Source organism: Epinephelus moara, chromosome 12 (genome assembly GCF_006386435.1).
Source record: "Epinephelus moara isolate mb chromosome 12, YSFRI_EMoa_1.0, whole genome shotgun sequence".
Lineage (NCBI taxonomy): Eukaryota > Metazoa > Chordata > Actinopteri > Perciformes > Serranidae > Epinephelus > Epinephelus moara.
The window spans coordinates 24,618,739-24,646,168 of NC_065517.1; the positions used below are offsets into that span (position 1 = coordinate 24,618,739).

The following is a 27,430-nucleotide window of genomic DNA, read 5'->3' on the forward strand; positions in this document are numbered from 1 at the left end:
TCCTCCAGTAGCACAGCACACACGTCTAGTCACAAACCATCAGCCACAAATTTATCTAAGATTCCTCTTGGGTTATAACCATCATTGCTCAGCAAGCCTTGAACAGCAGTTGCAGTTTAACAGCGTTGGTGCATTGGTAATTTTTTTTCCATCTGCTCTCGTTTCGTGTGGTGAAAACAAATGCACTAATGGAGGATAATTACCCTGTGTTGTTTTAGTGTTTGCCCGTCTCTCTGGAGAGGGCAATAGCAGCCTCTCAGGCATGGAGATGCTAATTGGTAATGCTAATTGCTTCTATTATGTAATCACAGGGTCAACATGAAGCTATTTTTTCAAACAATTTCATATTGCAATAACCCAGAAAACGAGGAATGCATAAGATCATCATTTATCATAAAGAAAATATGCTAATCCATTCACCGCAAGAGCTTGTAACAATCATAAAATCTAATCTAACATTCATTTCTCTTTTTGTTTTGCTTTAAATCCCCTAATTAAAATCAGAGCACCAGGACTCTTTCTTTGGTTTCAATTCAAGTAAAACTATTATCCCTTTATTGACCCCTAAACCCAATTAACAAGCTGGCATGCACGTTAGAAAGCAGGTAAATAAACAGAGCATGGCTAGCCTCTGCATAGCAGGGAGGGCTGCTTGTTTTACCAACCCAGAGGGAATTACAAGCCGTCTGATTGTTTTGGCATTTAGGCTGGATGTGACGCCAGTTAGGAGTTGTTTTGGGGTCTGTCGGAGGCAATGCTCAGTTTTCCTCGACACTTCCATGCGGACTAACGCAATGTAGGTGGAGGGAACACAGAGGAAGTAGGCCAAGCTGTCCTGCCTTCACCTCCTAATGAGCTTCGTCAGCTGGAGGTGTTGGATGGATGCAAAATATTATTCTATCTTCACCCCCGAAGCGTGAGATTATCTTGGAGCTGCAGCCTTTAGAATTAACTATAAATGAGTGTTTGTGCTTTGGTTTGCCACCTCTGCTCAAACATAGCACATGTAAATAACCAAAATGAAAAGGAGCGAGGGAATAAATGGGCAGTTTAAGTATTTTTCCACATGACCAACTTCACCCCAGAGTCCTGACTGGTACACACCTGGCAACCTTGTTAAAAATGCCGAGTGACAGCTTGACCAGCACCGCCTGATTTCCATTTTACTTGACACTCGGGTAAATTGCCTTAAAGCATGGACTGTGTCACTTTGGTCCAAGGGTCGCCGCACTACATTTGTCAGTTTGAAGAACAAAATATGACTAGATGAAATAAAGACCTCGTTTTTTAATATCCTCTAACAGGAAGCGGGCGTACTGGTGTGAATGGAGTGGCGAGTTTGCTCCAAAAATCACACTTACATGTCTGGCTCGCTCAACAAAGCTCTTTTGCATATGTGTAGTGTGTGTCAGTTTCCTCGCTACGTTAACTGCAGGTCTGTGTGCACATGCATAAAATACGCATGTGACTAAATATGCTTTAATCCCATTTAAGCAAATGAGGGCAGCAGGTCAGTGGGACAGGTTTGTGACTTAAAAGTCTGGGAAAGTGAATAAGAACCATTCTCTCCTCATGGTTACTATTGTGATCTTGTATAGGAGGGCATTACAGATACATGTTTAAAAAGATATGACGATATAATCCTGTGAGACGGTGTTGAATATAATTTCTGTGCAGGGATACCAGGGCAAAGTCTTAGTTAAAGTTTGCTTATTCTACATGTGTTGGATGATAGACATCGTCTGCTCTGTTATGCAACACACAAAAACACGTAATGTTGATATGAAAGCCCACATAATCAAGATTATGTCAGCGCATCTCTTACAACACCAGAGTGTTTCCACTTCAGGAAATGTTTATCTACCGCAACAAATGATAACAGATTATATTAGTGTTGCATTTACTGCACACTGGTTTCTACACAGTGTTCACAAAGTATGTTGCATTGAATGAATGGTTTCTATGACTGCAACAGCACAAAACATAGGAAATTATAGACATAATTCAGTGTGACCTATTTCAGAACTTTGACATTTTGATGAGAATCTAAGAATAGAATTGTGTGCATTCAAGCTTTACTGTACGACATGCTTATTTGTACTGATGGTCCCACCAGCAGGTCTAGCAGTGTCAAAAAGTTAAAGGTTCTGTGTACAACATTCACAACATTACTATGGTACAGTAGCAAACAAGTATTTGCTACGTAAATATATAGCGGGCTGCAAGGGTGACGTTTATTTATAGGTCAACCTGCAAGTTAACATCACCCCTGACAAAAACTAAATGGAATTTCTTCATTGGATTATGGTTTATTGTAGAAAATAAACTCTGGGGCAAACAAAACTTGATGATACACATTTTTTTCAGCAAGATAATCCTTACAAATGAACATCAGTTTTATTAGTTTTGGAACAATTCGTCTGAAGAAAGGTATTCACACATGTCTCAGATGCAGCTGAGTTGGAAAATATCACGAGTCTCACATGAGAACACTTTTGACGAAGGTCCAGGAGGACCGACACGTTAGTGTTACTAATAAATTGTGAAACTGAGCAAGAGCAGTGTGCCGGATTTTCTGTGCAAAGACTCAAATTATTTTTGGAGCATAAATGGAATCCCCATAAGTCATAAACTAAGATTAGGCTATCAACAGACTAAATCACTATCACATGACTTTATTGTCACCACCACAACGAGGCTGTAAAGCCAAAAATGTCTTAGTCTCATCAAGTCACCTGCTAGCAACAACCTTTTTTAAGACATGTAAAGCCTTCAAAATTCTCGAGTGGGATGTTTACTGACGTATTTTATGTCGTAGAACAAATGTGAAAGTCTCTTAAGCTTGTCTTAACCAAGCTTCAGGCATCTAACCACAAAACACATTCACCTCAAGGCAAGGAAACCGGGAAGGCTAGGCTAAAATGCTAACTTACTTCTGGGTTTTAGCACTCATTCCTACTGCACTCTACTAAGGAGCAATGGCCAGAGAATGTCATCACACTCTCTCTCTGTGTTGTAATCCGAGCTTCTCTTATTGGTTGTTTGTTGTGGTAGACAAACTGGCTGCACGTGCATGTTAGTGCAAGTGAGACCTGTTTGTGTATCCCTCTGGTTAGCTAATTGCTGCTGCTCTGCATTGCACTCATACTGCTGATATTGATGCCATTGTCACAAAATGAAGTGTCCACTCTCCCCTCTTCTGTTATCTGTGTTATCTTATCTGTCAGGACTGTTGCTATTGTTAGCACTGCTCACACTGATGGTACCGTTAGGGTGCTTTCAAACCTGCCCTGTTTTGTTTGGTTCAGTCGAACTCAAATTTGTTTGCCCCCTAAGTGCGGTTCGTTTGGGCAGGTGTGAACACAGCAATCACACTCAGACTGCACCAGAGTTCGTTTGTAACCGGACCGAGACCACCACTTCAAGAAACGAACTCTGGTGCGGTTCGTTTGTGGTGAGAACGTGTTCCGACCTCGATCTGAACCAACTGCAGTCACATGACGCATTGTTTGGGTTAAACATGAGCATGTTACAGTCCTGGAGGATTATTAATGTGCACCTCCTCCTGTACTGCCTTAATATGCACATTCAGCACATCCAATGCATCAAAACATTGTTTTCTAGTTGGAGCCGCGCCTCGTTTTCAAACTGTATGGTTTGACTAAAATGAACAATGACAGCAATATAGTCCACGATGAGCAGCGCTAAAATCAACCTGCGTAGTTGTCCCTCCATTGTGACATTAGAAAGTGTCACATTTATCTTGCAAGTGTACTCTTCTTCAACGTTTGTTTACTTCCTGGATTTTTCCCGCATTGAAATTTCTGACCAATCAAGAGCACCTTTCTCACGCAAGGCGTTTGATCTCGTCCACTTGAAAATGCTGCCGTGAGAACACGAACCAACTCTAGGCAATTACACAACTGTGTAACAAAATGAGTCCCTGATTCAGACCAAAGCAAGACAACTCTAGGTCTGAAAGCACCCTTAGCTGTTAACTTGAATCAGACTCTGAATCATAAATACACCCATAGTGTTGCATAGAGCCTCTTTAAGATCAAAGACGTCAGTCTCTATCCAATCAAAACTCCTAATTAGCAAAGTATAACACCCACTGTTTGTACTGTGTGTATGTTTGAGTCTGTCTGTCAGAGGTCAGGTACAGCATGAGTGAAGCACACTGTGTTTGTATTGTCTACATGGAGCTGGAGGTTCCTTGGCCCTCTCACAGTAGTCAGCCTTTCACTTTCCCTCTCCGCATCACTTCCCTCTGCGACTTCTCTCTTTTGTTCTTTATATACATGTGAAGTGTATTTAGCTGCACTACTTCTACCAAGTGGTCACCAGCCAAGCTAAACTTTATTTGAATTCACTTAAACACTTTGCTTTCACCCACTTCCTGGCCAGCACTGCTGCGAATGTGACAGAAACTGGAGGGAGGAGAGATATCCTGAAGCTTCTTCTGTGTCCACACATACCTGTCTAATCCCCGACACCGCCCCGCAGTCTGCGACTCCAACACTTTGCTCGCCAGTTTCTGGCAAGTTGAATTAATGTTTGTGAGTGTTTTAAGGTTACAGAGTTCTTTTGAGACGCAGAGTGATGTTTAGTCAGAGAGACACCAAGCTTGTTCAGTGTTTATGATTTACGGTCGAGGGACAGGGAACTGTAACAACACACAAACACAGAGGAAGACCTGTGTACTTAAGAGTCCTTAAAAGTACACTACATTTGTTTCCTTGGAAGGATTCACGAGGACTGAGCGCACCGTGTATGCTAACTAATCCTTAAAGATCCATCTCAATAACAGGAAGATTTGAGAGAGCAGAGACAGATCCTTCTCTCTGTGTTTTGCTTTTTCGGCTCCAAGGAGCTACAAGAGGATGGCGTGCAATATCAAAAAGCAGCAAAACTAATATTCCCATCAGCGCATTCACATTCCCTGAGATCATGACACTGCTGAAAGTCAACTAGTATTTGAAATGTCACTGCAGAGATATATGGTGTGTGCGAATAAGCAGAGAGAGCCAAATACAGGCTTCAAACTCTGGCAGGTTCAGGTCTTAGCTAAACTATGACAGAAATATGAGAGAGAATCGGTCGCTTCTATGAAACGTGTCCAAAACTGACAACTAATCATTTAATTCAGTCATTTAGCTTCACACCGGTGTTTCCCTGACCTGTGAACAGTCAGGTCGGCCCACAGAGGCGAAACGAGCTGTCCACCTTTCTAAGAATTTAATCATGTTTCAGTCAGAGCCCTTCCAGCTCAGCCGAACGTCAGGGGAATCACTGCTACACAGCCAGGCGTGATTGTGCATTCACACATGAAGACACACACCTTCCAAGACAGAGACATCACTCAAATTGAGGCCTTTTGGCAAAGTAGCCGCATCGGTCGAGGTGATGTCAGTATGTATGTGTGCGAGACAGAGATTAAGAAAGTGTGAGAAAGGGCCCATGACAGGCTGTCGGTCCACGTCTGAAAGGTCTGCACGTTTTAGTAGCTGCAGCTATATGTTGAGTGACACCCTCAAACACCAACCTCCACGCCGGCCCAGACAAAACAGGGTCTGTTCCCTCTACAGTGCGGAGCAACACTCGCACAAAATCGACCTACTATTCTCTTTCCCATACACACCCACGTTCACTTACCCCACCAGGAATCCTCACCTTCATCTCGGCACAGTACAGCCAAAAGTAACACAAGTCAGCTTTAGGTAAATAAATCGGCCAATCACTGGATGCTTGTAGGAGGCTGCTGGCCTGCCCGTCACCACATACAGTGCACATACATTGGCGGATTAGTAATGCTGAATATCCTCTTTATTTTCTCATTAGCTCCAGTTGGTGGGGTAAGAAGTTTCCTCTACACTATGTGCTGGAGTCCTGACTCATCCAGTGAGCTGCTCCATGCATCGATCTACAGTATGACACTCAGACAGAAGACGTAGATTGACGACTGAGAGAGACACAAAGAGGAAACTGTGGAACATTAGGTTCTGTGCCAACCTTTCTCCGAAATCATTCTGCCACCACTCTTAAGGAATATTCCCTCCTTTCTTCCAGTTTTTAATTCTCTCCTTTAAATGCTCGAGACTGAAGCCTATCAATCCATCAACTTCTCCCCGTCCTTCCCCATAAATCTATCTTGAAAACCCCATTACTGAAATCCCGCTTATCAATTACTTCAACACAGCGCCACTGTCTTTCAGCTCGCAGCCATCTGATTCTGGAACAAAGCCTTTTCTCCCTGCCCCGGCATCGTAATGAGCGGAGACGATTACTCATCCAGACCCCAGCGGAGGTGCTACAGTGTGTTTGTGTCACTGTTACATAAGAAACCCCCCCTTTCCCTGAGGTTGATAGAGTATAGAAGAGTCAGTGTGTTTGACAGGCCCTCGGGGTCCCTGTGCAGAGCTGCAGCGAGGATCACGTCATGCAGGTGGGCCCAGTCATTCTCTAACAGAGGGATTCCTCAGCCTCGTGGTCCACGTGCGTTTAAGCGCTGGTGGATTATGACGGTGCAGATAATATATTTGTTTCTGTCTGTTTGCTGGTGTGAGTCTGTGCTTATAGTACACACATCTGCTTCATCCTGTCCCTGTGTGATAAAGTGTTTGAGATTCAGCTGATAAGTGTGTGTGTGTGTGTGTGTGTGTGTGTGTGTGTTCAGGTTATACAGCATTCTCAGAAGCAGGGTGCTCCTTAGCGAGAAAGTGAGCGTAACAGACATAACAGCTGTACGACTGTGCGCGCATTAGCTTTGTGCATTTCCTCTCTAAACTGAAATTTGCTCGCTTCGATTGCTGCAATTTCTGAATCACATTTAGGAGGCAAACTTTCATCTGATTGAATTTTGCCTCAGTGTGTGCAGTGTACACAGAGTCTGCTCGGGCAATCAAGTCACATTTTCGAAGGCAGTATTAACACTCTCCAAATAACTCTATAAAACTGGCTTTTAATTCGGTTATTGGTCGGCATTTGACAGATGTGTCTCATGTGCTGCGCAAACTACACGTTGAAAGCATCTTGTGTTTTTGTTTTGCAACACTGGACCAAATCAAAATCATTTCTTGACAGCTGCGGCGTGCAGGCATGTGTGTGTGTGTGTGTGTGTGTGTGTGTGTGTGCACATGCATGTGCCATGTGTGTCTACAGGAAACCAATCTGACCCACGGGATTAGTGGCTGACTTGGTGAGTGACTCTTATTCTGTTCCAGATGTTTATCACGTCATAAAGGCCCCGAGTCCTCTGCGAGGAATAGGTAGGAACACAACCTCCTTTCAACACACAGACACACACGCTTCCCCAGCTGCAGCCCAACTGCAGACACGGCTGATAAGAAGTCACCTCTGTGTGTGTGTGGAGAGTATCAGCTGCTCTTAAGTCACTGGAGCAAAAATAAACACACAAGCAGACTTCCTTTTTGGACTTTTGATACATCTCAACCAAAACCCTGACGTTCATGCAGATGCAGCCACACATGGACTCTCTTTTTCTCTCATCCTCTTTCTTCTTGTAATGACACCAATAAAGCAGTGCCAGTCTTATCTAAAGAAAAACTCATTCCCCTCAGGGCACACTACCTCAAATCAGAAACCTATCTCTCTGCTATGAAAACAGCTGGCAACATCTACCTTATAACAACCAGCTCCACATGCGTCTCACTGTCTCGATTATAGAAGCACAGAGCCTGACACACAGCACGCTTGAGCCGTCTCAAAACACCAGCATGCATTTAGTTTTTCAGGAACACTATCGCGCTTGTTCCACCGGTGCCAGTCGTGCGTAATGAGCGCCGTGTGGCTGGAGCGCACCAGCTGGCTGTGCAAGAAGAGGTGTCAGTCATCATCCGCGTACAGTATGAATCTTTACAGTTGCTGTGAGTGTTCCTGTTACCATAATAGATCCCAATCTCGCTCCGGCAAGTCAGAACTGATCTTCAGATGGTGCACAGGGGAGGGCATTCCTCAGGATTTTGGGGTCTTAATATGTTGAATTTTAAACTATGATATTTTTAAATCAGTTGTGCACGTTTAAATGTCAGAACAGGCTCTTACTAAAATGTGTCAGTGACTTCACATGGAGCTATTTTGAAGGTTTAAATATTATGAATGATCAGAGGAGGTCAAGATAACTCCTCTGAGGTGAAAGAAGACGCATTGGGTGATACCATAAAAGAGGAGTGAATGAGAGGTGCAAGCCCCAGTAGTTCCCTTTTCATTTTTTGGATGAACTTTCCTTTACACGTCTAATCAAAGCAGAGCGTCTAGACGTGCACTGCAACTTCTATTCACAAGAATCTCTTTGATGATGACGCGCTTCGGCCAGCAGAGGAAAAAATGAAAAAGTTCTTACCGAGATACTGTCGGATGTCCAGCAGGATTTTAGGGGGTCCTCCGTTCAGCTGGTAAAAAAGGGAGCCGAAACAGAAGAGGAACAGCGTAGCCATGCAGAAACCATAACCTCGCAGGGAGAATCGCAGCGGTATAACAGAGAGTAAGCTGTACTTTCTGTTGTTTCGCTCTCTAACGTGGTTGGGAGTCTGGTTGTTGCTGTGAAGGGGACTGCCGCTGAAATTCTTCATCATCTCCTCCTCACAAAGCGCCGTGGAAAGTCACCCATCCGCCTGTGGAAAGTGAAACTTGTCGCTTCGGGAGCATTTAGAAGCGGACGGCCAGTTATTTTGGAGACGCGCAGGCACCCAGCCTCTCCTCCGCTGCCGCAGCCACGGGGTTGTTTTTGCGCACAGCGGTTTCGGCTTCTGCTCGGTCCCTCTCGTTTGCGCTCGTTGGGTGAGTGCTCCTTCCTTCCGTCCTTCCAGCCGAGTTAAGGGTCCATCCTTCTGCTGCGAGTCTTTTTGGGTGTCAGATTACTGGACGTGGAAAGAGGAAAAACTTCCACCTCATACAGGATTTGGGTTGGATTGCAGTGCGTAAAAACAGCGTCACCCAGTGTTCAGGGAGGAGAGGGGCATTTACAGGCAGTCGGTGGGCTTTCATTGAGATGAGTTTGATTTGCAGCAGCCTCAGCAGAGACTGAGAGGACCTCCTCTCTCTGTGGAGAGAGTTTAAAACCTATTTTCATTTCAGTTGATATAAAAGAGTGGTGGCTTTATCCCTTACCACAGCCTTTACAATGTGATGATAGAGGTCGTTTGTAGTTTGTTAATGATTTTGAGATATGACACGGACATAAAGTGCTTATTATCCAGAAAATGCAACACACAGCGTTACCACCACTGACAGGGATATTTTGCCAGCAGCTGTGTATCAAAACAATGAGGTTAGTATGTTTAATGAACTGTGGTAAACTTCTCACCATCTTACCAGCGCCCATACCTCCCTGTTGCTCATCTCTCACCTCATTTTTGCTGTTTCCTTGGCTGCTGCCGACCTGGAGTTTGTACTTCCACATTTGTATGCCTGACACCGCCAACACAAAGAGTACAGAAGCCATAAGATAAACACGGCTTTCTCTCAAAAGCAGACCAAACTTCAATTAAACGGTAAATTAAGCAGTGCTGATCAAATATAAACCATTATTCTGTTACCATATCGCCCATTTTCCGCCTAAAATGTCTTCAGAAGCATATTTTAGCGCACCGTTTAGCTGTTACTACTAGAGTTTGTGAACAGGAAGCGGCGCCATTTTGTTTCCTGTATTGTAAAGCGGAAGAAACACGCCCCGCCCTCACAAACCACGCCACGCCCACCACTAGCACAAGACAAACCTACCAGTACCACCGTTAGCTGAACCCTGCTACAATGCTACACTGTGGTGAGTAAATGAGATCAAATGTAGCTATAATCTGCTTTATAGTTCATAATACGTAATTCACTTAACAAGTAACGAGCTGTAACCCTTTCCATTACCCTTATCCTAACTTAAACCGCCTCTCTTTTAAGGTAATACGTCATAGCTAAGGTTAGCTAACTGCTAATGTAGCATTAGCATAAGTAGCAAGATGTAGCCTTCCCATTACCCTTACACAGAGACAGTGCAGGCAGTGTGGTTGCACTGGGGCCTGTGTGGTTGGGGGCCCAAAAAGAAAGTGGGCCTTCCCATAGACATATATACATATAAACTAATACAAGTATTTATATATATATATATATATGTGTATGTGTGTGTGTCTGTGTGTGTGTGTGTGTGTATTGTAGCGACCCAGCAGTAAATGTTCTGTTATAATGTCAGTGTTCTGTGAGTTAATGGCATGTTTGGGATTGAATGAGTATAGGCAGGGGGGCGGGGTGCGAGTGTGACGGGGATGGGGGCCGCTGCATGCTGGTGTGTGTAGGAACGAGCTGGAGGAGAGAGCAGGAGTGCACAGCTGGAGTTACAGCTAAGTTCTTGTTTGTGGGTTATTTTGGCGTGGTTACGGCCTATTACTGTTCAGTAATAAACGGTGGTTTGCCGAANAACGTAAATTTCTTTGTAGAAAGGCGCTTTATGAAATTAAGTCCATTTACTTGTATTAGTTTACAGCGCAGCCTTGCCATATCCAATATGGCGGCGATGTTAACGTACGGCTCAGCGCTCGATGCGGAGTCTGTGTATATATGTCTATGGGCCTTCCAAACAGTGCGTCAGGTGGAGAATGGGCCCTTATGAGTGATTGCCACTTTGAAAATATGCCTGTATTCAACTAAGAACTCTCATTAAATAAAAGAAAGTGCCACATGCTGTATGTGCCCTTGAAAAAGGCAACCCCACCCCCATTATGTTAATTTTTCTTTTTTTGTAAAATGGTCAGTAGCATTTATAACAAAATTGTATGCTTAATTTATAATTATAAATTAACTATTCTTTAAATCTATTGTTCTATAACTATAAATCAACTATTCAAATTGTTAAATTATTTTTTATTATTATTTATATAGTACTTTTTGTTATATAAAGATATGCAGTGATGATTGCTTGTTGATATATTCCAATGTCAAGTCATGGATCATGTGACAAGATGACATGAGCACAATAGCGTGCGCTAGGGCCCGTTATAATAGCCTGCACTGGGACCCATTGTAGTTACCTTATGCCCTTGCCCTCACCCCGAGGAAAATATGAAATATGTTATATAGGGTAAAATATGGGAAGATGCCCCCTTTAAGAACAGAGTCAATTTACTGTAAAATTAAAACATATTCCGATGTGATTTTAGCATGTGCAGGATGAAGATACATAAGGGGCCGATCACACCTACAGGTTTCAATGAGTGCCCCTTACAAGGAGCGCCTGTAGAGCGGGTGTGTGCGCGCAACCAGGCGATCATTGAAAATGGACCCAAGATGAAGGAGGGCACTTGCCGTTGCTCTGCTGGCGGTGCTACTGGCGCCTGAACTTTCAGCGTCTACAAGCACGCATCTAAAAAGACGCCAGAAAAAGAACACACATCTGAAAAGATGCCAGAAAGACGCTCGTCATAAAAAATGCTTGAAAACCAGTCAGATGCGCCGTATCATAGGGAATCAATTATTTTTACTGGCGTCTCGTTTCTAGTGCTCCTTGTAGGTGTGATCGCCCCCTAAACCAACACAATGTTGGGAGAAAATGGTACAGTGGCCAATTTTGTTGTTACAGCACAAAAATAAGTATTTGGTAAAAGGGCATCTTCATCCACTATTGGGGCAAGAAGCCCCCAAGCTCAAAACGAGCTATCTAACTAAATAATAATAATAATAATAATAACAACTAAAAAATACTTTTTTTTCCTTATCCACTGCAAGGGTCCTAAGGACAGAGGGATGTCATATGCTGTAAAGGCCTGTGAGGTAAATTGTAATTTGTGATATTGGGCTTTATAAATAAAATTGATTGATTGATTAATAATATAAAATTAAAATTCCAACCCTGACCCATAAATGAATTATCTAGAAACCTTTTAGCCTTTCCTTCAGGCTACTTGTTTTTATTTTAGGATGTTTTTATTTCAGGCTTATTTTTTTGTATTTCAGGATCCCTTCCTCCAACAAGCTTGTAAAACTTTTTGGCTAATTCTAGATTACTAGCAATGCTAATGATTGCTAGCTAATAACACCAGAAAGCTGTTAAAACTACAATAATATACTACTACTATATGAACTATATGAGGTTACATATGACTACTAGATAATCATAATCTTACCCCACAGGGATTCTTACCCCATCTTACCCTACATATATTTATATAAATATATTATTTATATTTTCCTTGCCTTACCCTAACCTTAACCACCTCTCTTTTAATGTAGTACTACATAGCTAGTTAACTGCTGACAGCAGTTACGTTGAGACTTCTGCTTCCAGGCCAAGGAGCAAGAGGGACTGATAATGCACTGACGAGTAGGTTCAGGTGGGCGGGTTATGTAGCTAGAAGGAGGTTAACGTAGCTGCTCCAACTGCAGTTGGCTATGCTGACAAAATATGCACCACGATTCTATTACTGCATCGCTTGTTTTTCGCCTCATGTGTTTGCAAAAACATATTTTAACTTACCGTTTTACTGTAATTCAAGATTGTTTGTTACCATTCCACTACTACATAGTTTCCTGTGGAAAAATAGACAAACTTGTATTAGGCCACCAACAGGGGCAGTGTTTCTTGTTATTGTAGGTATTTTGCCTCTTTAACAAAATCAAATGCCACAGCCTTTTTTCTTTTGTTTTCATTCATCATGTACCATCAATTTCAAAAGTATTTCTACTACAGAGTTTTATAAAAAAAAAAAAAAAAAGACCATCATTCCAGCAGTGAAATACTTCTTTATGGACAGGTAAAGATGCTTGATGTTGAAAAGAAGTTGAGATGAGTATCTGCTCACTTGTTATGTATGAGAATGTTTGTGTGTTTTAAACTTTCTCTTTCCCCTGAGGCCAGCTGTAAGGACCGTACACTGAGTCATATATCCTTCCACAGCAGGAGAAGAACCCACCATTAGACTACACCTGCACTTAGGAAACAACAACAGTCATTCAGCATGCTAACTACCTCACCAAGACTTTCACCGGTGACAGCTACAGTAGTCAGGGGAGCAGCAACGGCTGTGAGAAACAATTTGGCTTAAAAGAGAAAAGGCAATAAAGAAGAGCGTAATAATTCTGCCTGTTGGCTTTTCCACAGGTAAATGAAATGTACAGCACTGTATTTTGCAAGCTAGGCAAAATGAGTGTGAATGCATTATGGGTTTATAGCCCAATCTCCCCTGAAGCACTGGGGTTTATTACACAGAACAATAGTATGGATGTCTGTAAGGTCACTGCTTTAAATCAGGTTTAAGTCTAATCAGAGCTACTGGCTGAGGGATTGAAACCAAATCATTTCTGGTGGTGTCATACCTTTTCTTAGGACTGTGGAAGGAAAGTGGAGCACATGGAGGAAGCACAAACAAACTCCAATGTTTAAAATACAATAAGCCGAGATGTGTCATGCAGGTTTTAGCTTTTAAATCAACTTCAGATTCAACTGAAGGTCCTCCGAGTTTGGTGTTTGTAAAATGTCATACAGATTCAATAAACAAAGTCTATGCACCTGTGATTACTCAAGGTTTGTGTACACTACTAAAGTCAAATTAAAGTAAATAATATTATTGGAAAAAATTAGGAGACAGAGAGAAATGAACCTCATTTTGGCATGATGACCATTTGCACATTTCCACAAGGCTCACTGCGCTTAAGACTAAGGGGCCACTTAATTGAGTTTACCCTACCATATTAAGAATCAATAGGTTTCTGTGCAGGGGGAATAAACCTGGGGGCTGCAAATTCAAATAGTTGGATTTGTCATCCAACACTAAAGTAAACTTTATGATACTTCACAAACTTTCAGAGGAACTACTTGAGTGACTTCTGACCTCCCTGCAGAGAAACAAGTGGCAAGAGAATTACCCTATAAGGATCGATAAAAGTGCGACACTCATTACAGTTTATGAATGAGGACTATTATTCTCGCTCTCCTGTGACTCTGTGTCTGTTAATTATTCATGCTCTGTAGTGATAAAGTATGCTGTGATCCAGTAATTTAAAAGGAAAGGAGTCATTGTAGGAATCCTAAAATAAAATCTAATTCCTTTACGGTGAAATATTGTGATCCTGCTGCAGAATTTGAGGGATTTTAGATTGTATATAGACACTGGTACGGCCATGCACGAACACTGCAGAGGAAGGTGGTTCAGAATAATGGTGAGAAACACGAGGCAGAAAGTCCTCATTGCAATAAGGTCTCGTCTTCCCCTCCTGAGACATTTTAAATTGGATGAGCAATTGTATCTGTGGAAGACAGAGTCGTGAACTGGGAGCTAACTGCTTATTACAGCTGTATGAAGGACAATTATTGGACAGTGACTCCTGTCTTAAAGGTACAAGCAACTAGCCGAGGAAGACACACTAATCAGGTTTTCTTCTTCTTTTTAAAGGACATGCTTGTTCAGTTATGTCTGCTTCGACTCAGAAGAACACCAGACACCAGCTGAGAGACAAGGTATGCCAGTAAAATCTCTTTTTTGGGACCAAATTTTATCAAACTGGGGTCCATGCTCTGCTGAGTGCCTATTTGGGGATTCCTGACATGAATAAGACTAGAAACCCTTGCTTGTGGTTTCATTGACAACAGCTGTACTGTAACAAGAGCCAGTGAGGCAGTGGAACTCTGCTGTCTTGGTCTTGAACAGATGTGTGTAGTTTCTTTAAAGAAGGCATAACAAGCCAGACACAGCAAGACAATGTTGTTAAGCTCCTTGATTTTATAGCTGCAAACGCCAACTGAACCTTTGACAGTATAGTAACGCTGCATTCCAGACAATTTGGAACTCGAAAATTTCTGACCTACTAGAAAAAGTACAATGAAACGCCACTCAGAGTTGGGGTTCCTACTTGTAAACTGTGGGCAAATCCATCTACCCTGACTTCATAAAGAAGCAGTTGTCTGACATCACATAACAATGGTAGCGCCCATGGAAGCCTACATTGGTAAACCAGTGATACTCAACTTATGCTCTGGGCCAAATCTGGTCCCCGATAGGATGTCACATAAAGATTTCTACCTCGTCATTAGTTCAAGGTCCATACAGTTTGATACATTCTGTGTTATACTTCCGTTTGGGCATTTCGTCAAGCTCGTTGGCTGTCTCTCTCAAACTAACAACGGGCCTGTTGATGGCTAAAGGATGAGCTGACAACGGGCCTGATGTCAGCTAAACGATTGGCTAACAATGGGTTCACAATGGGCCTGATGACGGCTAAAGGACGGCAAACAAAAGGGCTGATGACGGCTAAAGGATGGCTTAATGATAGCTGAAGGACAGGCTAAAACAGGGCTGAGGCCAGCTAAACGACGGCAAACAACGAGGCTGAGGATGGCTAAAGGACGGCTAACAATGGGGCTGATGAGGGCTAAAGGACAGCTAACAACGGGCCTGAAAATGGCTAAAGGCCGGCTAACAATGGGGCTGATGGACGGCTAACAACGGGCCTGAAAATGGCTAAAGGCCGGCTAAAAAAAAGGGCTGATGACAGCTAAAAGACAGGCTAACAACGGACTGATGATGGCTAAAGGACGGCTAAAAAAAAAGGGCTGATGACAGCTAAAAGACAGGCTAACAACGGGTTGATCATGGCTAAAGGACGGCAAACAATGGGGCTGAGGGCGGCTAAAGGATGGCTAACCACAGGACTGATGGTAGGTATAGGACGGCTAACAACGGGGCTGATGATGACTAAAGACAGCTTACAACGGGGCTGATGAGGGCATAAGGATGGCTAACAACGAGGCTGATGATGGCTAAGGGCGGCTAACAACGGGGATGATGATGGCTAAAGGACGGCTAACAACGGGGCTGATTTACACATTCAAAAAGGAGTGGAAGGAAACAAAATCTTATTGAACAAAATGAAAGAGACAGCTTCCTTATATAGATAAATACCTTATACCTTATAAAAGTCTTGTACCTAAGACTTTTCTACATATACATTTATTACCTTTTAATATTGTCTTTGTATAAGATATAAATGACCAATTATCCGTGACTTAAAAGTATAAACCATATGAAAAATATAATATCAATTGTCTTTGCCTTACAAAACAATATAAATATTAATATTACACATATATCTTCATGAACTTGTCCTGCTATCTTTTTTATCTATTTAAATAAGTGAACATATGAATGATACAAAGTATGAATATTGGACATGGAAATTTCCAACATCCGACTGTGACTGGAAGGCAGCACAAGTACAGGAGCTGCTATTCAGAGATACTGGAGAGTACACGTCCCATTAAAGGTCACAGCATTGTGTTCTATTTTTTACATTTGACCAAACCCTGAATGAACAATAGATTATTTTCTTTTCTTAAATCTAAGAATAAAATAATAACATGTTTGCCAGGCGGTGTTTAATCAAATCAGGTCTGGTGTTATTATTCCTTTTGTCGCCCATCCACGCTTTTTCATTTTTAATTTCAAAATGTTATTAGGGAAAGTTATCAGCAGGCCAACGTCCAGTGTCACAGTTAACCACATGGATGAAAAGAGCCAGTAGTCCATGCCCAAATCTTCCCACTACTGTGTGTTTGTGCGTGTGTGTGTGTGTGTGTGTGTGTGTGTAAAGTGAGAATCAGGAGGCCAGTGTATGGCAAGAAACAGTTTTTATTATATTTCAGAATGACAAATAGTTATGGACATTACTTTTGTTGTTTCAATACACAAGCAAATCTGTATGGACAATCATTAGGTAGATGAAAACCAAATAAAATAATTTGTACACATATTTTACAATACATACTGTAGTTCCTCACTGGCTAAAGCAATATGCATTATGCAGGAAGGTATTGCTATTCATATAGTACAGCTAATTACAGTTGATATGAAAAAAAAAAGCAAAAATAAGTTATTTAAATATCAATTACATATACAGAATGTGCAACTTCTGCTAAGCATTTCATATATGTAATTAAGAATTTTATTTTTTTTATAAGACTGCAAAAAACAAACTGGAAGTGAGTAACTGGAACAGGTTAACCCGTTAATGGTTATCAAACTTGGCATTGGGAACTCAATACTAAAATAAAATACCAGCATGACCCATTGAAACCCTTTACAATACCTGACAACAAACGTCCGTTTATGGACCTGTGAACCAAACGTAGCCAATTCCGCCTATAAAACAGCTAGATTTACCCTCTAAAGTGCATTTACAGTGTCAGTATTTTCATTCTTTACAAAACACTTCTTGGGTCTTTTACTTTTTTTTTTTGTTAATAATAACGACCCCCACCCTCTCTTTCTCAGAGCACCACTTTTGATTGAAGAGGAAAAAGGCATCAAACATCTACCTATCAAGTGCCCACTGCAAAAAAAAAAAAATCCTCTAATTTTAGCAATAACACTTGGTCAAATGTTTAAATGTGAACTCCATGGAATATTCAGTTCAGTTCTGACTATGAAAGATCGAACTTTGCTGTTAGAAAAAAGAGAGAAAAACACAAATGTTAGCTCCAATTCATGCAAAGTGCGCAAATGAAAGAGGATATTAGTTTCTATTCTGTTTTTAGCCTGTCATTTTGTAACAGGCTGACCCGACTCAGTGTTTCCCTGATTTACAAAACTATTTAGTGTCATAGTGTATGCTGGCAGCACAATGTGATTTTGCCAAGTAGGTCATGCTCCTGGAACAGTATCCCACATTGCATTCCTGGACCATTGCAATTAACCAATCACAGCCCTCTGACATCATCAGTGTGCTGATCCTGCACTTCAGCTTCTTCAGAGCTAAGCTAGTTTTACAAATTGAAGTTAGTACAGTTAAACCAAATCCTCAGTAATGCTGAACTTGTTGGTTATGCTAATGAGTAAACCTGACAATAGACTACAATATTAGCGAGTTAGCTTGCTAAGTAGGTAGGCTATGCTAATAGGTAACCTTGCCATTAGATAACAATATTAGCAAACTAGCTTGCTAGGTATTAGGTAGCAAGCTAACAAGTAAGCTTTCCAATAGGCTAGAATATTAGCAAAACAGCTTGATAAATAGGTAGGCCATGCTAAGAAGTAACCTTGCTAATAGGCTAGAATATTAGCAAAACAGCTTGCTAACTAGGTTGGCTATGCTAATAAGTAAACTTGCCAATAGATGAGAGTATTAGCTAGCTTGCTAGGTGGGTATGCTATGCTAACAAGTAAGCTTTCCAATAGGCTAGAATATTAGCAAAACAGCTTGCTAACTAGGTAGGCCATGCTAAGAAGTAACCTTGCTAATAGGCTAGAATATTAGCAAAATAGCTTGCTAACTAGGTAGGCTATTCTAACTTATAAGTTGTGCATTAACAAAGAGTGAGGATAGTAGCATTTTTAGTTGAAAATTCTTGCAATTAACACATGTCCCCTCCTTTTTTCCATGTTGATTCTGGATAGATTTGGTTAGGTTCATCCAGGACCATCATTATCAGGCTGATTTTGGAAAATTTGTTCATGTGGATACCAACATAGCAGTTAGTTAGCTTGCTAACTAGGTAGGCTGGGGAAATGTGGTGATTTGCAGATGTTTGCAACTGAAAAATATTATCTTTAATCTTTGTCAACAATAATCTAGCCTGTTGGTTAGCTTAGCATAGCCTACCTACTTGGCAAGCTTACTTGCTAATTTTCTAGTGTATTGACAAGTTTACTTGTTAGCATAGCCTCCCTAGTTAGCAAGCTAACTCACTAAACCTGCAGTAGCTTTTAAGAATTTTGTACAGTTTAACAGATGAGACAGGGCTGTGACTGATTGATTGCAATGTGGAATGTTGATCCAGGAACATGTCCTACTTGGTAAAATCACGCCGTACATGTATGCTGACCTTGGAGGTCAGTTTTTCACCTGATATAACCACCTTACTATCCATCCTCAGTGTGTTTTAGAAAATTCCAATTTAGAATTTCAGACCGACTCTGATTATAGCTACAGTATAAGGTGTTTTTAAAAAGCCCCAAACAGCTTATTATCCAGCTGTAAATCAAACCCCTCAACACTGTAACCAAGTGTAGACAGTCCAATAAATTCCAGATATGACAGCCCAGATGTCAGCTGTGTCTCAGAACATTTTATACTCCCTCTCTTGTCCCACAACCATCTGTATGGAACATGTACAGCGAATGTGTCGAACAGGGACGTTGAACACGGGACGACGTCTGTGTCGTGCTTGTGGGTTTGTTGCTTTATCATCTGAGCTTCGCTGGTATAGAAACCACAATCCATCGGGGGCATGTTCTGTGGTCCACGTCCATGTGTGCAGCTGAAATGATGTGGTTGAGTGTGTATGAAATCTCAATTATCTCTCAGACACATTCAGAACAAAGAGGCTCACACCTTCAGCACAGTTCAGCCTGGCGGTATAGTCAACACTATACATATGTTCTATGTGATGAAGCTATTCATTCGTAATGGTAAGGCAACTTAAAACGTGCTTGGATGCACGGGGAATGTTTTGTTGCTGTGAAAGCTGATTGTGATTACTGGAGTAAAACAGCTTTCTGTAAGACTTGTATTCATACCGGCGCAAATCGTGCATCCAAGATATGCAGTGAAATAGGACACACAGTATAATATGAAATATAAAGGTGTGACGTCAGCTGTTTCAGCTTAGAAATGACTGAGAGCTGGCCTCGAAATAAGGCTGCAACATTCAAAAGGCAAACACAAGTTTTAACATATAAATCATTTTAAAATTAAGATATGCGTTATGCTATAATACAGAAACATGATACAAAATAAGCCATCTCAAAACCACCAGTTACTCAGAGTTTGGTGTGTGTGTTTAGTTGATTAGAAGTCCAGACACTAAGTGATCTGAGTCATTATGAACCTATTAGTGGGAATGAAACGCTGAATGAGGAGTGAATCACTTTGGCCGAGCTACTTCCGTAAAAGACCCTCAGATAATGTTGCCTTACCGCAAAGGATTAAAATGAAGCACTTATGAAATATGCAGGAAGTAAACCGTCCTTTCTGTATTTAAAAAAAAAACATCCATCCTACAAAAGAGTGTGCTATCTTCCTTCAAGGCAGATCCAAGTCTTTATTTTAAGACTTCGGGGGTGTCTTCAGAGTGGAAGCCATCCCATAGAGTGAGTCTACAGTCTTTTTTTAAAAAAGGCATCTGATATCTTGTCTTGTCTTAGGAGAAACTCCCAAACGCCGTAAACATTTGAGAAAGGAGTGATAAAAGAAAGAAAATCAGAGAGCAGGGCGGCTCACTTGAAGTCTTTTGACACATGCAAGACAGGAAGTACTGCGGTCACTCGTGTGATCATCGAGTCCAGCGGCCAACTTGTCTTCACCCGCCTACTGACCATGTTTAAATGAGATGGTGCTGACCAGTGAGTTATACCTGTTATCTAATACGACTCTACCAGCACAGTTAGGACTGCACCTCTTTGTGCGAGCCGACCAATCGTGCCTCACTGACCAGCCGACGGGCGTGTCTTTCATCCCGCACACCTGCTTCCCACACGCCGCTCTCTGTTAACAAGGCCACACGACTCAGTGTGTCGACTCCCGCCGCCGCCAGAGATGCGGCGTACATGGGCAGGCCGATGGAGGTGAGCCAGTCAGAGACGGTGCTGATGTTACCTGAGGGCAGAGGCTTCCGGCACATCTCTGTCAAACCTCCAGAGGGAATCTGTGTGACATAGTGGGGTAAAAAGGCATTAGTGAATATACAGAGAGATCTGTGGTGAGGTTTTCAAATTTCAGACAACTTTAGCTTTTTTTTTGTTTTTGTTTTTGACAAATCATGTAAAGTCATGTGGTTAAGTATAATAATAATGCATTAAAAATTCCCCACACATTTACTTAGCTTGTGAGATATTCAAAGCTACAATTGGTGATTTTTGTAGGTCATTTTTTCTCATATTTGCTGAAACTGTCACTACATCCACGCAGTAGTACATGAGACAGATAATATTTGAAAAAAAATCATGTTCTTCTGCCTATTGCATTTAATGGAATCTGCAAGACTCCACTATGCCTTAAGGGGCCATGCACATGCCGCGTTTTTGGCGCCCAGAAATCCCTTGTTTTCAGTGTAGACTCGTGGCAGACACGCTCAAATGCCAGAGTGACGCCGTCATGGCACGCACGAGTTCCTGAGTGCCTATTTTTCAGGGCAAGATAAACCTAGCTCAACTTTTGGAACGCAGCAGTGCGCACCGCATGTCTTGTGATGATGACCGACCAATCACAGCGGACATACCTTTCTCTTCTTCCATCAATATCAGTCTGTAGTTAACATGGAAAAGTTGATTATTTTGATGCAGGGCTGTCTGAGCTTTACATCTGTCCCACGGACGATAGGCCTACACACTTATAAACAGCTCCTGGCAGAAGATCAGCTCTGCACTCAGGATTTCAGATAAATAGGCTATATGATGCTTGTCAAGGTTGCTTTGCAACCTCAGACGCAACCTGCCTCCGCGCCCTTGAAAGTTTGCACAGAGTAGACACAGGAGTAGCACCCAGTGCCCAACCTCGCATTTTCCAGGCAGTTAAAGACACAGCATTTGTAAGGCCCCTAACAAAACTAACCAATCAGAGCAGAGGATTCTCTAACGCAGCTGTCAATCATGTCAGTCAGTGCTTGGGAACTAAGGTCAAACTGTCAAACTATGCAGCGCTGTTGAAATATTAATCTTTGAAAAAATCGTGTTCCTCTGCCTCATCTTAGTGCTTCTAATGGCTTTTGCAAGAATTCACTGTGCCTGAATGGACCGACCAATCAGAGCAGAGGAGTCTCTAATGTAGCTGTCAATCATGTAAATCAGTGCTTGTGAACTGCGGTCAAACTGTCAAACTAGGCAGCGCTAATCAAATATGAATCAAGATTCTGTAACTGCATTGCCTATATCACATCTCAGATGTTTTCAGAAACATATTTTAGTGAACTGTTTAGCTGTAAAATGAGAAAATTTGTGACCTGGTCGCCAAGTTGGGAACACCCAAGCAAAAATTAAGCTCACACTCACCGGCCAGGTCACAAACCTTTTCATTTTACAGCTAAACAGTTTCTCTGATACTTTACTTTCTCTCAGACACTCTGATTGGTCGGTCCATTCAGGCACAGTGGATTCTTGCAAAAGCCATTAGAAGCACTAAGATGAGGCAGAGGAACACGATTTTTTCAAAGATTAGGTGTCTTATATACTTATGTCAGGATAGAGATTTGTCAAAAATGAGAAAAACTTATTTTTAAAAGTCACCAACCACAGCTATAAGCAAGCACAATAATCACAGCTCCTCAGGCGCCAGCCTCGGGTCCAGGGAAATTACTGTCACCACTGGTCTATTTTCCAGCCTGCATTGTACTCTCTAGGAAACCTAACCAAGCCTTTATATAGCTCTATAACTCCAAAACACCCTCCAACATTGTCTCCATTGATATGAAGTGCTTAGTGTTGTTGCCTTACAGCCATGCGGTGTTGTTTACGGAGCTCTTTGACTCGGAGCTGGTCCATGGTGGAGGCCACATCCTTGACGGGCTGCTCCAAATCCTCAGAGTAACGCTGCACCAGCGGCTGGGGGATGCCGCAGCGGCCATGCTGGAGGAGAGAAGGGAACATGAAGGGATATTTAAAGAGGACTGCATTTAAACCACACGGATAAATGCAAATCTGTGTTTTCAGAGACGAAGACATTAGGTCAGACGTAAGCAGTGTGAAACAACATGAAGCATTTTGACTTATTACAGTCATTATGAGGACACAGATCTGTTTGTTCATGACTGAACAAAGCAGACTAATGGCGTCAAATTACTGCTCTAAGAACATCTTCTGCTGAGGTAATGAGCATAGTTCTAAAGAGAGTCGGAGACATATGAAGACAAACAGCAGAATATAGAGTCTATAATTAAACTCAGGTCAGTGTATTTTGTTCTGGCTCTTGTACAGTTAATCACCAACACCCTAATCCCTGTTTTTACTGACACTGAAAGTAGAGTTAAATCATGCTTTGTAGGTCTGTTTCTGCTGGTGAGCTTTATCTTGTTTTGCACTAATAAAAGGGAAAAGATTAGGATAGGAGAGGTGACTATTTAAAGAATTATATAAGCAGTGGCTATGTGAGCGATGAAGCTGGGCTGAAAGCTCTGCTGAACCTTTTCAACATGTTTTCTTGTTCCCTCTTTCTCTTTGTGTAGACACCTGGAGCAATGGCAGGTTTCCAGCCAGGCCTGGTTTTGGTTGGCCAAACTGGACTGCAGATCTTTTGAGGATCAAAGGGTGGGTGGGTGGAGGAACTGATCTCTCCAGAGAGAGGGATGGAGAGCAGGTCATACAAACGTACCCTGTGTACTGCTTGGATAAGACGGGGCCAGATGCCTTAAGGCAGCCAACAATGAACACGTTTTAAGACATACAGTAATTGTTTTATTCTCTCTTATCGTTCCTATGGATAGATTTTTTTTTAAATTTCGTAATACCATTATGATACCTTTACCACAATTGTACTTTTTGGATAGTTTATTTTTAGGAATATAAACATGTTTTTCTAGACCGCTTTCTTTTTAAATTGGATAAAATATTCCAAAGTGCATCAGGGACAGTTCACTCCAGAATTCAAAATACATATTTTTCCTTTTACCTAGATTTTTTTTTAGTGTGAGTTGCCGAGTGTTGGAGATACCGGTAGTAGTGACGTCTGCCTTTTCTCAATAGAACTAGACAGAACTTAGTTTTTGCTCAAACACCAAAAAAAACCCTCAACAGCACTGTCTCTTTCCAGAAAGCATGTACCAGTTTCATGCTTCCCTCTGCGCAGTGATTCGGTTTGTGGGTTTAGTTCGGCAGAAAGAAAATAGTTCTTACATAAAACTGCTCACATCAAGGTCTGTGGATTATCTTGACTGACCGAGTCATGATTTCTGGGAAGAGACATAGTTTTGGAGTTGTTCAAATCTTATTTTTTGATGATTTGAGCTCAATAAGCCAAGACACATCTAGTTCCACGTAGGGTTGCCCCCTAATAGACGACCAAAGGCTAGTCGACCAGAAAGGTCATTAGTTAGCAAGATTTCATTGGTCGCTTAGTCGCAGAAAAAAAACTAAACAAAACATGAAACTCTAGTAGGAGCGGCAACCTGTCAAAATAAATCAAAGCCTATATGACTGGACAATGCAGGGCTTTAATTTGAAAGGACAGACACAGGAAGAGGCCATGCTCAGCAGTCAGACAGGCGTCACGTTACTTTACAGGGCTGGTACCTGCGGTTATTCCACAGGCTAGTTAATAACATGTCGGGCAGGAAATCCAAAGTGTGGGATCATTTTGAGAAGGTGAAGGACGAACCCAAGGTGATATGTAAACTCATCTTCATTGGTCGACTACAAACATGACGTATCATCTGAAACATGGAAGTAGCTACATGCCCATTAGCCCACAGCGTCATTAACAGGCGGCTCGCTCAGTGTGTGACGTGCACTTGTAGATAAAATATAGGCCTATATTAATGAAGGTTCATTAGTACGGTTTTGTATTTCTCTGTAATGTAGCACAGTGTTAACAATGTTACTGATACTATTCTTTCTCACACCTTCAACTCAAACCATTGTGTTGCCCCACCCAAAATATATAAGTCCATAATCCAATTAATTTTGTAAACATGCGGGCGACTAGTTGACTAATGGCCCTAAATCATGACTATTGGTCGACTAGGAAAATTCTTAGTTGGGGGCAGCCCAAGAGAAGGCAGACATCTCTACTGCTGATATCTCCAACACTCGGCACCTCACACCAAAACAATCCAGACTGACTAATGGCACTACAGGTAAGAGGAAAAATGTTTGATTTGTTACGTCTTCAGCAGGTTTACAACAACTTCCCAAACTTAAATATTTCCTAAAAAACTGAAAAATGAAATGAAACCTCCTCCTCTCATAATTTATATAGGCAAATGTCTCATAAATGAGTAATTAAATGAGGCAAACCGAACATTCAGTGCCAACTTTTAAGACTTAATTGTTTTAGATTCTCAGTGCTGTGGTAACATTTGTTGTCAGAAAGTGCTGATATTCAATACCAAGGCCAAATGCTCTTTTTTGCACAGCTTAATTACCATATGGAAAGAATCTATTTCAAAATATTTAGAGCTGTATGACCTTTGACACCACTGACTGCCTTTATGTTCAGACCCTACATGTTGCTACTGCAGCCGCAGCGTGCCTCTCATGTTCCTGCCAACCCACTTCTGACTAATAAGAATCCAGCCGAGCTGTGCTGTGGTCTAACGCACTGTTTCTCACCTCCTGTCTTGATGCCTCTGTGTGTGTTTGTTGTTTTCCTGCCAGTGTCGGGGGCTCCACCATGTTAAAGAGGCCCAGCCTGGGGTCTGGCGAGTGGCAGAGGGTTTTATAACCCCGTCTGCCTTCAGTAAGATTCAGCCCATAAACTTAACAGTCTGAACCGCATCATAGTGAGACTCAGTCCACAGTCTTTCCCTCAGCTCGAGGCAGCGTATTTATTATCATGAAAACACACACACACACACCCTCTCACAAATGCAAACAAAAAGGCATCTGCACACAAAGAGGAACACACAAACTTTAGACTCTATTAGTCTCTATTTTTAAACTAAATGAGTTCCAAAGTAAGCCGCTGGTGTTGTTGGACTGAGTAATTTGGATCCAAGCTGAAGTTAAATTATGACTTGAGTTAAGTAAGGCATGTTATGATGCTAAACTAAAAGAGCCTGACGCCAGACACGTTTAGCCCAGAGGTGTCCCGGAGCCCCATTTTCAAATTAACCATGGAAATATGATTTCATATGACTTTGTTATGAGCCGGCTAAGATGTGGTTTTTAAATAGAATTCCTCACCTCATCTCTGAACCTTAGTGTGTGTATGTTTTTCTTGATTATCTATCAGCACAAAAACTTACATGTACAAAGAGCTCAGAATAATGAATTACTACAAGTCTGGGAGTTTTCATACTTTGAATTGAATATCAAGTGTAGGAGGTTATTAACTGAATACAAATGGTGCATCTGTGTACTTATCGATCTGCAACACAATCAAAAGTCATGCCAAATATATCTGTAATCTAAACTGTGAGGTGATTTTTCTTGTCTCATGTTTAGATTAATGATTCTTTGCTAACCTTGTCAGAGTAGGGCTCCTCCGTAAGATCGATGCCCTCAGCCTCCAGCCGTTGTTCCAGGAGGGTGAACAGGTCAGGACTCATCTTCGCATGAGAAACCTTCCTTGCAACAGCAACCTTGCCCCCCAGATCTGAAAACCATGGGGGCTGCACTGCTGGTGGAGTGCCTGACTCCTCGCCCAAGGATGAGGCGGATGAGGTGGCGCAGGGGCTTGCGGGGGTGCTCGGGGTCTTGGCAGGCAAAGCTGGGGCACCGAAGCTGGGGCTGCGGATGACGGGGCTGCTGGGGTGAGAACGGGTGAGGGAGTGGGTGGGGGAGGGAGTGGGTGACGGCGAGGAAGGCAGGGAGAGAGGTGGGTGACGCAGGCCGTTGGCGAGTCTTTCCCTAGACTTCTTGGCAGGAACGGGAGGAGGGACTGGAGGCTTTTTGGGGTGAGTCCGGATGACCCTCTCCCCGCTGGCATTAGAATCAGGGGGACTTGGAGTAGGACTAGAGAGGAGCTCTGGAGGGTTGGGGGACTGGGGTGTGGGACAAGGGGGGCGGAGAGGCAGCTGGGAGGGCACGGGTGGCCTGTCTGCCCTTCCTTTTGGGCTCACTGTGGGAGTCCCATTCTGAGCTGGTGAACCCTCATCTTTACAGACCTTGGCTGGGCTGTTGTTGCCTGATTTGGGTGCTTCCTTGGTGAGTTTAAGCTCCACACCCAGATCTTTCTGATCAATGTTCTGCTCCCAGTGCAGATCTCCCAGAGAGTGGGAGCGTTTCCAAGGTCCAATGGGCTGTGGGGGTCCGTCCAGGTCCTCACAGCTGCGGCTGGCTGGGATGGGGGACCGTCTTTGGGCTTTGCGCATCCCCAGCAGGTTGAAGCCCTTCAGGGAGGGTTTGATGAAGAAGCTTTTGGGGAACTTTGTGCGCTGGTTCTTGTTGTTCTGTTGCAGAGCCTCTGTGGACAGGGTCATGGGCAGTGTGGGGTAGTCTGGAGACTGGAGGCCGGCTGAGGAACGACTGGAACGGGAAGCCTTTCTGCTCTTACCTGCAAAATGAAAACATTTATTCTCTGTTAGTAACGACACGTAGACAGTTTCACCCAAGTGCAACCCAACTCTAGACGCCACTAAATCCCCCAAAAATCTTACACACTGCTTTTTAATACACTACTGGCCACTTTATTAGGTACACCTGTTCAACGGCTCGTTAATGCAAATAGTTCATCAGCCAATCCAGTTCATACAGGCTCACCAAAACTGGACAATAGAAGATTGGAAAAACGTTGCCTGGTCTGATGAGTCTGGATTTCTGCTGCGACATTCAGATGGTAGGGTCAGAAT

At 42.4% G+C, this 27,430-nt stretch overlaps 2 protein-coding genes and 1 long non-coding RNA gene across 9 annotated transcripts in view; 1 reads left to right on the top strand and 2 right to left on the bottom strand.

Annotated features, from left to right (window-relative positions):
• Positions 1-8,897, bottom strand: part of usta (uronyl 2-sulfotransferase a) — a 91,785-nt gene extending 82,888 nt beyond the window's left edge. Inside the window, exon 1 of one of the 2 annotated variants that reach the window (XM_050058771.1) lies at positions 8,363-8,897. In XM_050058771.1, coding sequence (XP_049914728.1) covers positions 8,363-8,594 — 232 coding nt within the window. In that variant the 5' untranslated portion in view covers positions 8,595-8,897. The remainder of the gene's footprint in view (positions 1-8,362) is intronic. The other variant, XM_050058772.1, reaches the window with a different exon arrangement.
• An 831-nt stretch (positions 8,898-9,728) lies between these two features.
• The window catches only part of LOC126399038 (uncharacterized), a 31,603-nt gene continuing 13,901 nt past the window's right edge, over positions 9,729-27,430 (top strand). The window contains exons 1-2 of the long non-coding RNA XR_007570841.1: positions 9,729-9,784; positions 14,394-14,458. This is a non-coding gene — a long non-coding RNA (uncharacterized LOC126399038). The remainder of the gene's footprint in view (positions 9,785-14,393; positions 14,459-27,430) is intronic.
• The window catches only part of sash1a (SAM and SH3 domain containing 1a), a 258,572-nt gene continuing 247,749 nt past the window's right edge, over positions 16,608-27,430 (bottom strand). For all 6 annotated transcript variants that reach the window (XM_050058761.1, XM_050058762.1, XM_050058763.1 and 3 more), the window contains 3 exons: positions 26,105-27,135; positions 22,422-22,553; positions 16,608-20,638 (listed from right to left, as the gene is read on the bottom strand). In XM_050058761.1, coding sequence (XP_049914718.1) covers positions 20,378-20,638; positions 22,422-22,553; positions 26,105-27,135 — 1,424 coding nt within the window. In that variant the 3' untranslated portion in view covers positions 16,608-20,377. The remainder of the gene's footprint in view (positions 20,639-22,421; positions 22,554-26,104; positions 27,136-27,430) is intronic.